Source organism: Amphiprion ocellaris, chromosome 9, assembly GCF_022539595.1.
Source record: "Amphiprion ocellaris isolate individual 3 ecotype Okinawa chromosome 9, ASM2253959v1, whole genome shotgun sequence".
Classification (NCBI taxonomy): Eukaryota; Metazoa; Chordata; class Actinopteri; family Pomacentridae; genus Amphiprion; species Amphiprion ocellaris.
Window position 1 is genome coordinate 10764962 of NC_072774.1, and position 13504 is coordinate 10778465.

The 13504-nt window shown below is 36.2% G+C and overlaps 2 protein-coding genes across 5 annotated transcripts in view; one reads left to right on the forward strand and one right to left on the reverse strand.

Moving 5' to 3' along the window:
* LOC111576314 (sodium bicarbonate cotransporter 3-like) overlaps positions 1-13504 on the reverse strand; it is a 42957-nt gene that overhangs the window by 9581 nt on the left and 19872 nt on the right. For all 4 annotated transcript variants that reach the window (XR_008602780.1, XM_023281918.3, XM_023281920.3 and 1 more), the window contains 5 exons: positions 12053-12140; positions 11196-11342; positions 11008-11111; positions 9396-9570; positions 8117-8250 (listed from right to left, as the gene is read on the reverse strand). Coding sequence is in view for 3 of the 4 variants with exons in the window: in XM_023281918.3 (XP_023137686.2) it covers positions 8117-8250; positions 9396-9570; positions 11008-11111; positions 11196-11342; positions 12053-12140 (648 nt within the window). In the remaining variant the exon portion in view is untranslated. The remainder of the gene's footprint in view (positions 1-8116; positions 8251-9395; positions 9571-11007; positions 11112-11195; positions 11343-12052; positions 12141-13504) is intronic.
* LOC111576317 (uncharacterized) lies at positions 419-6700 on the forward strand. Its single transcript, XM_035953600.2, has 8 exons — positions 419-603; positions 1584-1634; positions 1774-1902; positions 2298-2577; positions 4121-4209; positions 4698-4748; positions 6125-6253; positions 6343-6700. The coding sequence occupies exons 1-8, from the start codon at positions 465-467 to the stop codon at positions 6624-6626; spliced, it is 1152 nt and encodes a 383-aa protein (XP_035809493.1). The 5' UTR covers positions 419-464; the 3' UTR covers positions 6627-6700.

The window sequence follows — 13504 nt, forward strand, 5'->3', positions numbered from 1 at the left end:
TTAAGGATTGAAATAAAGATGATCACTTTTGAACATTTATTTTATAGATTTTCTGTGTTAAGTTAGAGATAATATCTAGTAAAATAACAGGAAAAAAGTATTAATTTAAAAGTTGAATCTGTATTTTTACAAATAGTGGTTTGTTATCTTATAATGTATGGTCTTAGAGTTTTTTATAGTCTTTGAATGTTATATATGTACTACAAATAATGTTACATATATTTTCCTTTGCTGCAAGATTATTTAATTATTTTGTGGATTATTTAAATCACGTTCACTGTGCTCTGATGTGCCAGCACTGAGCTGCACCTCAAGTCCACGTTTTTCATTTGTATTTAAATATTTACAAAGCAGGAGTTCCTTCATCTTTGTTATCAGTGACCTGGATACACAGTAAACACTGACTAAGGAGAAACTGTCCACAAAAAGCAGCAGTCTCCTCGACGCCCTCATCAACAGACGAGATGTCTCGGTGTCTCCCGGTTCTGCTGCTGGTGGCTCTGGCCTGCCTGGCCCGGTTCGGCTCGGCTCTGCCTTTCGATGCCCAGGCCGAGCTGAAGAAAGCACAGACCACCCTGGAGGAGCTGAAGGCTGAGAGGCGAGGTGAGGCTGATGCTCCAACAAGAGCCAACAGGAACCATTAAATTCACTCAGAATCAACAGGAGAGCTTCTTTAAGGGCTCAGCTCATCCAAACTACACTGAGACAGTTTATCTATCAGTGGGACAACTGAATGTTAACTGTAAATAAAAAGAAATTATGTGAAAAACTGTGGCAGAAGGGTGCCAGAAAGGTATATTAAAAGACGACAGAATACTGTAACATTCAGACTGTAAAAAACTGAGAAGACAAGGAAATATCAGGAAAATGACAATTATTTTTTTTTGCTGGTTTAAATACAATAAAACTGTAATTTTTAGTCAAACATTGTAAAAGCAAAAATTACTATTTGTAAAAAAAAAAAAGTTTTTTGATGTAGACACTATTTACAGTTTTGCCCTGTTTTTTTTTTAACATAGGAATTAAAATTTTTGAATTAAGCTTTATTAGATATCATGTGTAATTTAATAAAACAGAGAAAATCAGTAAAATACCAGCAAACATTTGTAATATATAGATATTTTAAATTTATGGTTTAACATTGTAAAAAATCCAAATGACCATTTCTAAAAATACAGATTTTTGATATAGGTATCATTGACGTTTAGACTTGTTTTTTTTTTTTTATATTTCTTTACAATTAACATGTAAATTAATGACTAAAATCGCAGAAAAAAATTATCTGGAATTTAACAGAACAGGAAAAATCTGTACATTAACAGTACATGAAAAAAAATGTTGAAAGCTGAAAGATTACAGATAATATCTAGCAAAATCACAGAAAAAATGGCCTTAGAATGTAAAGTGGAAGGAAAAACAGGCCAAACATATAAATCACATCCACATACATATGAAGTATTTTTATCAATGGTAATTCATTCTTTGCCCTTTAAAATTACACTTTTTTTCTTGTGTGACCAGTAGAAGTTAACTATTGCACACAGCTTCAGTTTGTTTTTAATGCTGATTTTCTCTTTTAACAGTGATGAATGAGCGTTTGGAGGTGGCTGAGATGCAGCTCAAGAGAGTTAGAGGTGAGAAATCTCCCATATTTAGCATTTAGAAAATCTGGATTTGATGGAAAGAAATCCAGTAATTACACATTTTTAAATCTTTAAATAAAAGGCTGAAAACAAGGGAAGTGAGTGGATGACTGTTTTCTTTCTTGTTCAGATACACCTAAAGTTGCGTTCGCTGCCTCGCTGGGAGGAAACGGCCTCGTGAAGACGACAAACGGAAACAAAGATCTCCTCTACAAGGACGTCCTGACCAACGTGGGTGGAGCTTACAACAAAGAAACGGGTGAGAGTTACGCAGAGTCAGACAGGTTTCTGGAAATTTGGCCAAAGAAATAGGAATTAATGGGTGAAAGGAGAAGATCAACTGGTGGAGCTACTTCTCCAGATGGTAACATGATGAAAAATTTACAGTTTTCTTCATCGTTCCACATCCATCTGATGTTTTTTGTGATATTTTGACTTCTTTCCATTGATTTCCACTGATGTTTTAAGGTGTAAATAAAACTTACAAAAGGCTGATTGAGCCAAATGTGGAAATCTCTCATACACCACTGGATCTTTCTTGGTCTTAGTGTTTCAATAAAGAGGATAAAAGGTCCTTGTTTTCTCCTTCAGGACACCTGACACCATTTTCCACCTTCAGCTTTAAGTCAACCCTCCCCTTCGTTTTCCCTCCAGGTGAATTCACAGCACCGATTCGTGGAGTCTACTACATCCGCTTCACCGCCAACGCCCCCACTGACTTCACCATGAGCGCTGTGCTCTACAAAAACGACGCAGAGATCCAGCTGATTGCCCACGAGCAGCCGTCCGGTTCGGGCAGCGACACGGCATCCAACGGCGCTGCCTTCCTGCTGCAGAAGGGCGACAAGCTGAAGATGGTGCTGTGGCACAACACTCAGATCTGGGACAACAGCAACCACCACAGCACCTTCAGTGGCTTCCTGCTCTTCCCCATGTAAGGACAATGCAAATAGTCCTACATCTACCAATACCAATATGACAATTTTATTTATATGAGGCTAAAAAAAGAGGACAGCATGACTTTAGTAAAATAAGATTAAAACTGTTTATAAAGTCTTGTGTCATCAGCATTGAAAAAGTTTGGGGGTTTCCTGGTTTAATAGCAGAGGCTTGGGATAAAACAGAAAAGGACTGAGGACAGAGCTTTGAGGTACTCCAGTTCAGAAACACAGTAGCCGATGAGGACATATAAACAGTAACTGTGTTTTCATGACGCATTTTTGAACTATCACATTAGAAATAGTTATTGGAAACTACAGAATTAGAGGTTTGGTTTTTGACTTCTCCTAAAAAGCGTTAGTGAACTTCCTGGGAGATACAAACACCTTTTCTGAATAAGTTCTAAAGTAGAAAACATGAGCTCGATCAGCTGTTTTTGCTTCTAGAGACTCCAGACAGGATTAAACATGGTCGACACCAGCTGATAAGAAACAATACTTACAACCTTCCCTATTGAAATTGATTCCTGAAGACCTCTTTGCATTTTTATTTCAAATTTTGTTAATTTCTTCTTCATGTTTTTTTAGTGGTTGGCAAATAATTGGTTTTGTTTCCAGCTTATTTTACTTTGTTCATTACCGCCATGTAGTCCACAGCGCCTCCATCTGACAGCACTATGCAGCTTAGTTTATTCGCTCCAAAGCAGTTAATGTAAATAAGAATAATTCACATTTAGTTTTTTTAACATTTTTGGCAACACTTCAAAAGTCTGTTTCAAACTTACTTGAGAATGATAAAGAAACACGCCCAGTAAATGTCCAAAATCAGACAATCTCTCTTTCTTGATAAAAGGTGAGCTTGTTTCTATCTTAGTCTGGTTTAATCTTTGGTAAATTTTTACCCTCATCTCAATAATAATGAAGCCATTATGACCTCTTGTTTGCTTGCACACTTGGTTCATTCCTTAATGACTTGAATTCCATCCAGAGAGGAATCCTTGCTTGATCTACTACCTATTTTCTTGTAAAAATTAAGTCGTAAAGGTTCTAACTGATCTGACAGATAAAAATGAAGACATACAGGTTGATTTTACAATTAGTATGATGGCAGAAAGAATCAAAAACTAAAACTAGACCCTGCAAAAGCTCATCAAATGTGCTGGGGTAATGTAGGTTACAGCTAAAGAGTTTTAAGCCTGCATTTGTTCACATTTTTAAAAATGGAATCAGTATAAGTGGCTGCATTAGCCATTAGCAGCTCCAGTCAGCAATGCAGGCACAAATATACAAACAGCTATCAATGAACAAAAAAATAATTGATCAAAATTTGAAAACACGAAGATTCTCAGACAGGTTTTGCAGCAGCTTGCACTCATTGCGCTCACAGTATCAGATAATTACATCCTCCAGAATGATTTTGACTCAGTCTTTTTGGTGTTGTATCTTAAAAGTATGTAACAGCAGATCATTCATCAGTTTCAGCAACAGCATCCATCAGATTTACTTTAACTGTTATACTTTTGTTTGTTGGTGTTAAAGGGTAGATGAACCGCTGACAAACTTGAGTGTTGAAGACCAGCTGAAGGACCTTAAGGAGTCGCTGGTGCAGGTTCAGACTGAAAACTCGGGTAAGATTTAACAGGTTTTGCTCCACACTGCTTATTTCCTATGTTTATCCCCACTTTCTGCATATTTTTTGTGAGCTATGGTGCCTGTATTTCACACAATTTCATTTTTACTTTTCTTTATATTTTTTGCTCTTTGCCGTTTCTGGAGCCGACATATCGTGTACAAACTGCGTGTTTCTCATTTTTGAACTGGTCAATTTCAGTCTTTCTTTAAATTGTTGGGTCTGAGTTCAATAGAAATCCCTCTGAATGCATGTATTTGCTGTGCTAGATTCTTTTTCCTCTGAATATGTTGGGTGTAGACTTTTTCAGTTGCATCAAACAGACCTCATTACATAAGTGATTCGGTCCACGTTATCTTGACCACCACCTTACTGGTCATGTTTGTTTTATTTGTCTGTTGGCTGAACTCTGGTCTCTGTTGCAACACAGATCTGGATGTCAGTAACATGACTTGATTGAATAAATATATTTATCTGTGCATTCAGGTGTCAAGGCAAGACTGGAGGCAACAGAGAAGGAGCTGAAGGCGATCAGAGGTTGGTTCTTAAATAAGTTTCAACAAAATCCTGCAAGCTATAAAATTTTTTTTAACAGCAACACGTTCTAAGAAGGTTCTAAGAAGACGGAGAGATAATGTATCTATAACTATATATCTTAGTCTGAATAAAGGTCTTAACCTTGAATTTTATTTTTTGTGAGATTTTGTATTATTCCAATATTTAATTATTCATTATACTGCTTAAAACCATTTGATCTATTTTTATTTATTAATTTACATTTAAAAAATTATCTGTTATCTATAATAATAACTACATATTAATATAATTTTATGTATCATTTATATGAAATTTCATTTTAACTTGTTTTTTTTATTCTTATATAGCTCATTTTAGCTGTATTAAAATCAGGTTTATATGTTATTTTCTCTATTAATTTACACGTTCCTTCGTCATTTATTCATTTAGAATATTTTTACATTTATTTAAGATATTTATTATTCATTTAAAATTATTTTATGCTTTTCCTTCCTATATTATTTGTATTTAATTGGTTATTATTGCATTTTAAATTATTTACAGATTTCCCTTTTCTTTAAATTTATTTTAAATGTTCTTTATTTATTTTACATTGATTTGTTTTTATTTAAGGATTAGTAATTTATTGTATTATAGAATTCAAATTTTAAAAATTATTTATTTTGTTTATTTCTTATTTATTTATTATATTTAGGATTTATCACAAGAATTTATTTTCTATTAATTTATTTTTATACCATATCGGTTTTATTTATATTCTGAAGTAATTTATTTTTTCATTTACTGTTACATTTATTTTATTTATTTCATGTTATTTATTTATTTTATTCAAGATATTTATTTTTTGTTCATTCATTATATTTGTATTTTATTGGTTTTGAACATTTACATTTTTTAATATATTTATCTGTTATTTTTATTTTTGTATATTTCTTATCTATTTACTTTATTTCACTTATGACTTTTTTCTTCAAATATTTTTTACTTCTATGAAGTCTACTGTGGCAGCACATCTGGGTGCAGGGCTGCCTCTGTGCACCTTTTTCCAACCTGTAATACAAACATGACTGTAATCCTCTCAGAGTCTGTTGTAATGAGATGCTGCTGGGATTAAAAATCACCAAAACGCTAATGGAGGGCAGGAAACAAGCCTTTTCTGCTGCTGTTAGCTGAGTTTTAACTGCTGTGGAGTAGCGCTCTCCTGTGGACGTCATCTACATTCTCACAAAAATGGAATAAATACAACTGAGGCTACATTTTTACACTTTGCAGTATAGGATAGTAACCCTAAAGATAAGGACCCCAAACACATGCACTGAAAGACACAATATTATCTCCAGACACACTTTCAGACTGTTGTCATGGTTTTCCCTCAGATGAACCGAAGGTGGCATTTGCAGCTTCTCTTGGAGGTGACGGCCTCCAGAAGACCACAAATGGAAACACAAACCTCATTTACAAAGACGTCCTCACCAACATCGGGCAGGCGTACAACTCTGAGACAGGTCTGAAACTCAAACCCTGCCGCCACGACAGCCGTTTCTCCGTTTCCACTTGTGTAAAACTCAAATTGATTTAACCTGTCCTTCCCCAGGTGTGTTCACAGCCCCTGTTAATGGAGTCTACTACATCCGCTTCACCGCCAACGCCCCCACCGACTTCACCATGAGCGCCGTTCTCTACAAAAACGACGCAGAGATCCAGCTGATCGCCCACGAGCAGCCGTCCGGTTCGGGCAGCGACACGGCGTCCAACGGCGCCGCCCTGCAGCTACAGGCAGGCGACAGACTGTCTATGAAGCTGTGGCACAACACTCAGATCTGGGACAACAGCAACCACCACAGCACCTTCAGCGGCTTCCTGATCTTCCCCATGTGAGGATGAAGCTCTGTCTGAACCAAGACCAAAGTCTGGCTGATGAAAAGTAAAAATAAAGAAAAACTGAAACATCAGCTGGTTCTGAGTCTTTGAATAATTATGGGTTTGCCACAGCTGCAAAGAAGCTGCAACAAGTGAATCTTTGGTCTTTTTTTGACTTGAATTGCCCAAAGTTTCAGTTCCAAATAAAACAGCAGTTAAGTAACACCAGAATTGGAGTGTTGTGATGTTTTTACCGCTGCTCTCAGCACATTATTAGAGACACAGTTACAGTGTGTCTGATGTGCTTTTCCTGGTAAAATGTGAAGTTTAAAAAGCCGTGTGATATAACCTGCTGGGAAAATGGAGCAGGTTAAAAAATTAAGGATTTTATATAAATGTTACAAAATCAAAAAAAGCCTTATTTAATCCTCATACAAACAAAACAATAGGAGGTCCTGCACCTCTGAAAGCTCAAATGCACAATCTAAACCAATTACATGGCTGATCCGAAATGCCGCAAATCACGATGTGACCCAATTGGCTTTAGCTCTTACTTAACTATACTTATAAAACATATCTATGTCGTATTCAGGGTCGGTTATGAGGCCACTGATTAACGACAGAGAATCCAGTTTTTGATTTGCCGGTGTGGCCTGCAGGGGGAGCCATTTATCCTGAAACAACACTGTAGAACGCTGCATTCAGATGGGATTACAGATTTCCCATGGTACCTGGTAAGTTCAACTTTACCAGACATTCAGCTGGAGAAACCAGAGCAGAAAGTAAATACACAGAAATAAGCCTTCTTAATTCAGCTCAAAAAACTCATAGTACTTGAAAAACAGGAACCAATAACAGATAATTCAGCTGCTGTGAATGGCAAAAAAATGACTAAGTGTAAACAAATTCATGCGTTAAAAGACAAGAAAAAAATCTTGTACAAAAAAACAAAAAAATACTAAGACATTGACAAAACTTGCAGCAACGGTGCCAAGAATAAAGAAATATAATAATGACTTTATTTGTTTTTTGTTGTCAAATTGTAGTAGAACGAATCACCAGTTATAAAACTACAGATTTTTTGATGTGGACATTATTGAAATTTTTTAACTTTTTTGTTGTTTAGATTTCTTTTACAATGAACGTGCAAAATCCTTTTGATCTTGTCATTTAGCTATTAGTTATTGCCTGCAATTTAATCAAACAGAAAATCTGTAAACTAACAGCAGATTGTTCAAAACCTCTTTCAAAACTTTAAAACACTTTTTTTAACAGTGTACCCGTAGCTACTTTACAGCAGCTCAGGTTTGAAAGGGACGTTTTATTTTTTGTAATCACCAAATAATTGTAATTTGATTCTCTTTCTAGTCTGTTTGCGTCTTTGTTGCTGACTTCTGGCTCTTACATGTTTTCAGTCATTTTGTGTGTCTTTGTGATTGTGTTGTCTCTGCATTTCTCTGTCTCTCCAGCAGCTTCAGGAATTTCTGAATGTCGTCCTGCTGACTCACCTGCAAAACTTGAAGAGGATCTTCTCAAACACCAGAACCGGACCGGTGCTGCCGAGGATGGTGAGAGGCTGACCGGCAAACAACGAGTAGGCCACCCCCGTCAGAGACGCCCCGAACAGAGACTCTATGGCACTCTACCGGAGAGAGAGGAACAGGCCACAAAGTCAGAGACTAATGAATAAAATGCCAGAAAAGTCTCCACAAATACACACAAGCGCACACACAGACACACTACTGTCTACAGCCAGAAATTTCAAATTTCTCTATGTTTTTCACAATAAAATGCTGCATAAATCAAGCTATGAATGAATTACGAACAAACCGCTCTGTAAAAACCTTCAGAATACAGACAAGAATACAACTGGTGGATGTAAGAGTTGCTGAAGTGGAGATTTCTGGGTCAGAATAGGAGGGAAAACATGACCAAAAATGTATGAGAAAAGAATGACAATGTCGGAAAAAAACACCATAAATATCAATAAAATGTTAAAAAATATGTAAGTAATATTCCAGAAAATTAAATGTCTATATTTATTTCTATATTTATTACCAAGTCAAAAAAGAATAAAACCTGGCCCCAAAAAGCAAAATGTTCCAAATATATTAACAAAATGTCCCAAAAAATGTAAAAGCTGCTGAAGTGGAGATTTCTGGGTCAGAATATGATTTAAAAAAAAAAAAAAAATACAAAACTAAGAAAATAATTAAAAGTGTCAAAAATTCACTACAAATATTAATAAAGTATAAAAAATGTACAACATTACTAAAAATGAAATTCCTCGAAACCATCCAAAAAATATCAAAATTCCACAGAGATTTCTGGGTCAGAGCGGGAGAAAAACATACGTTTAAGATGTATTTTGTAAAATTCAACATATTTTTATTGGAAACCACAGTTTTATCTAACGGATATAAGAACAAAACTTCCCCAGCTTTTTACTGACACTAAGGCAACTATTGTTTTGTATTACAAATTTTATGAAATATGTTTAAATATGCAAACAAGATATTATCTCATTAAATGTCTATGTATACGTAGATTTCTTTACACTAGTCTGTGGAAGGAAAACATCTGAAAACATCTTTTTGTAGTGTCTTACCGTAATTTTATCATGAATGTACTCATACGTTAAAAGAGTTTAAACATTTGTAGGCCCGTACATGTTCTTACTTTTTGTTAAAACATCTGATCTGGACCTGCTGCTGTCTGTCATTCAGAGTATTTTCATTTCTTTTACGTCACTGTGGGTCCAGTGTTTCCTACAACGTGGTATCTTACTATGTTTCCTTTGGTGGCTTCTCCCAGCAGCCCTCCGAACGTGACGACGGGCGACATGCAGGCGCAGTACAGGAAGAGGATGGAGGCCAAACACTGCAGGTTGACGGCGTCTCTGATGTCGCTCCACAGGAACGGAGCTTTTCTCCGAACATCATTCACCAAACCGCCAAAAATCCTGCCGGACACGGGAGGGATTCAGTTTCTCTTAGAAAAACATCTCATCTTTAGAGTCCTCTCTGTTTTCTGATGCAAACCAGAAAGAAGTAGCTCTGTTCAGAAATAAAGACTCGTCAGTTAATCTACTTTACTGCGGTTCCAGTTTGCAGTCGATTGGTTTTGTCTTTTTGTGATTAATTTGTGTCATTTTGTGTGTCTTTGTGGCTGCGTTGTTTCTGTTTGCATTACTTTTGCGTCTATTTGTGACCATTTTGCATCTTTTAGTTTCTTTCAACCTCTTTCTGATCATTCTCCTATTCATTATATCTGTATGTCATGTATTTGTATTAATTCCCATATTTTCTTCATATTTTAATTCTATATATTTATTCTTATTACTTATTATTTATTTATTTACAATTCATTCATTTCTTTTCTGATTAATTTATTTTGTTTGTATGTTATTGGTTTTTATTTATTTTTCATTTCACATTTATTAGTTTTCTATCATCATCATTATTTGCTATATTTATTCATTTTTACATTTCTGATTTAGAATTTCTTTTATTTTTCATTAATTTATTTTGGTAGTATTTCACCAGATATTTAGTTATTTCCTGTTTATACTTTATGTATTTTTTTTTCTAATTAGTGTTTCTAGTGAGAAACACTAATATCCAACAATGTTTTTAGTTTAGAACATTATTACATGTTACTGGATAGCTTTGGGATTTACTGTCAAATAAAATCTCTATCATTAAGTGGAGTAGAAAGTAGTAGAAACTGGAAACACAGGACTTGAGCAGAAAGAAAACTGTCTTTATCCAAAAGAAAACTTCTGATCAACATGCTTACTAGAATGTACAGTTGTAATTAAAGTCAGATCTTCCCTAATAATCTGGAAGTGATATCGATAAGTTCAGTTTAGTCAAGCCAGATAACGAAAACATATTCTGGTGGGTTGACCTCTGGCTGTAACACAATCTCTCTGAACAAAATTTTTAAACTCTTGCAATTTGTATTAAATTAAGCAATTGCTGAAATAAAAATTTTAATGCAATCATTTAAGTTGAGCCACTCAAATTCAAATATAAATTATTCTATTTCAGTTTATTCATATTTCTGCTTGTATCAAAGCTTCACATTCAGGTTTGAAATGATCCTCTTGATTACCACCAAAACCCAAAGGTTCATTCATCTCCACTGGCTCTGATTAGCTACAAACATGTACAAGGAATTTGCATTATTTGCCGATTATGCATTAAGTTTAGCTTCAGGAAGAATGGGAACTCAGTGTGGACATATTCAGAGTGAGGGGGCCTTCAACACATTAACTTGATAATTGCTCCGTCACTGCAAATACAATTTTTATCTATCTCTCTATCCATCCATCCATCTCTCTATCCATCGTTGCATGTTGTGTTATCTGTAGGAATAAACCCCAAAGTAAACAAACCTGCCGGTCCGCTGCAGCTCCGGTCCCGTCTGATGCTCCGCCTCCTTCACCGTGTCAGAGCCATGGGCGGAGCCATTGGGGAAGAACGGCATTTTCCTTTTCTCCTGCAGATACATCACCTCTGTTACTATTATCATTATTATTCAGCTGTCATACCAGTTTAAATCTCCTGATGTCGGCGCTCTCACCTGAGATGGGACGCTCTTGGGCGGTTCGATTCGGATGCTGGGGTCCCATTCACCTGGAGGCAGCACGGTCACCTGATCCAGGAACTCATCGATCCCCGACAGCAGGTCGTTCCTGTCCTTCGCCTTGTAGGCTACGTCGTGGAAAATCTGCACAAGAACAGCGGATTTTAAATAATTACCCATGGAGAAACAATGGAGGAATCGCATAAAACGGCATTAATCAGGTACAAAAGGTTCCCTGCAGCTTTACAAACAGATGATCAGGTCAGAGGGGGAGAATTCTTGAGTCAATTTTTGAGGGATTTTGAACAAGTTCAAGTAATTTTTAGACATTGTGAGTAGTTCTGGTGAATTTTAGTCACTTGAGAGAGGTTTAAATAATTTAGGAAACATTTTGAGTCATTCTGGACATGTTTTATGAGTATTTTCAGACAAATTTTCAGTCATTCTAAACATTTTTTTAACCATATTGGAGACAATTTGAGTCATTGTCTAGGACAAGTTTCGACTCATTCTGGATCAATTTTGAGTCAATTTGGACAGACTTTGAGTCATTCTGGGCCATTTTTGAGTAATTTTGGACAATTTGTTAGTCGTTCTTGACATTTAAAAAATTTTGGACAAATTTTGAATCATTCTGGATAATTTGATTTATTTTAAGCAATTAAGTCATTCTTGACAATTTCAGTGACACACATTCTGAGTCATTGTGGAATATTTTTGTGTCGTTATGGACAGGTTTCGAGTCACTTAGGATAAAGTTTGGGTCAGTTTAGGCAGATTTAGAGTCATTCAAACTTCACAGATCATTGTGTAATTTTTCTGAAGAGTATGTTATCATTATTCTGTCTTCTCACCTCGTCCGTCATCAGTGTGGCGATAGAGCGTCCAATCTCGTGGTACTGTGGACCTTTTCCAAACGGACCGAGCAGCAGAAAGAGAAACCTGGACGGATAAACACACAGTCCACATGTGACTCAGGCTGCGCTCACATTGCAGGCCTTAACCTCTCACTATTCCTGTAAAATCAGCTAAAAATTCAAATAAATCTTGGTCTTCTTTGACAGGTGACACTCTGCTGCTGCTGACACCGACTTACAGAACTTCAAATAAACTGAACATATTTATTGCAACTACAGTTGAACAATATGCACAAAAAAATGGTTTGACCAAAATTGCAATATGAGTCATGATTTTAGTGGGACAAGTTCTTTTCACATGTCTTATACAAACACAAAAACGCATTACACAAAGGACCAAAATGAGAACACTGCAGGTTCACTTAGAGATTTGGAAATTAAGAGCAATTCAAAGTCTTTTTGTAACATCTCAAAAATCTATTGTGGTGAAGGATGACAGGACCAGGCCAGCTTAACAGACAATTAAGCCATTGGCCAATCAGAGGCTACTACGCTCTGCTGCTCTGCAGAGGAGCACTCTGTTTCCGTGTTTATGGAAGTTACAGAAGAGAGTGTTTGCTGGGACTGTTCAGACATATATTTGGTGTGCTGGCGCTCACTTTGATTCTGTATGCGTGCATTTACAGGTAGGTTGACTATGCTTTTGTTTAGGTTAATGATGACAGTTGCAGTTGTATGTTCATGTAGTCTTCCTTGTTGCAGCAGATGGCCCGTTGGGCTACGTGATTTGATGTCTTTTATTCTTTGTGTCATGGTAGTGTTGTGATACTGCATACTTATTATGTTCTTCTTTCTCTTTGTTTGTTTATAGAACCACACACATACAGATGCTGGCATACGTGAAACCTCTGTTATAAATAAAGAGAAAAAGGGAACACCTTGTCTTGCATTCTGACCGATGCCTCCCTGGTGGCCACAACCCTATTGACCGGTGAAAATTTACACAGTCTACATAATCTCCAAAACATCTATGTTTTTGTCACAAACCCTGGGAAAAACTTTTTTAACTTTGTTTTGTTCAGATATTGTGTTGATGGTTCGTACTTCCATGTGTGAGTAATATGCACATACTTAATGGACATGAGAGCTACATGCTAACAAGATTAATAACAATAATGTCATAACACAAAATTTAAATCACAAACATGGATGACAGCACTGGTAGAATACTTTGACGGGCTGTGAGGAGCCGATACTTAACAATGACAACACAAAATATTAGGGATTGACCGATTATCAAAAAGGCTGCTTATCAAGGCGATTATTGCCATTTTTAGTAACCGATTATCATGCAGCATCCTCTCTTTCTGAAGTCAGTTGATGCTGTGTCCAGTTTCTTCCTGGTTAAATTCAGTGACCGTGAGTCAGAAGAAATGAGCGGGTCAATAT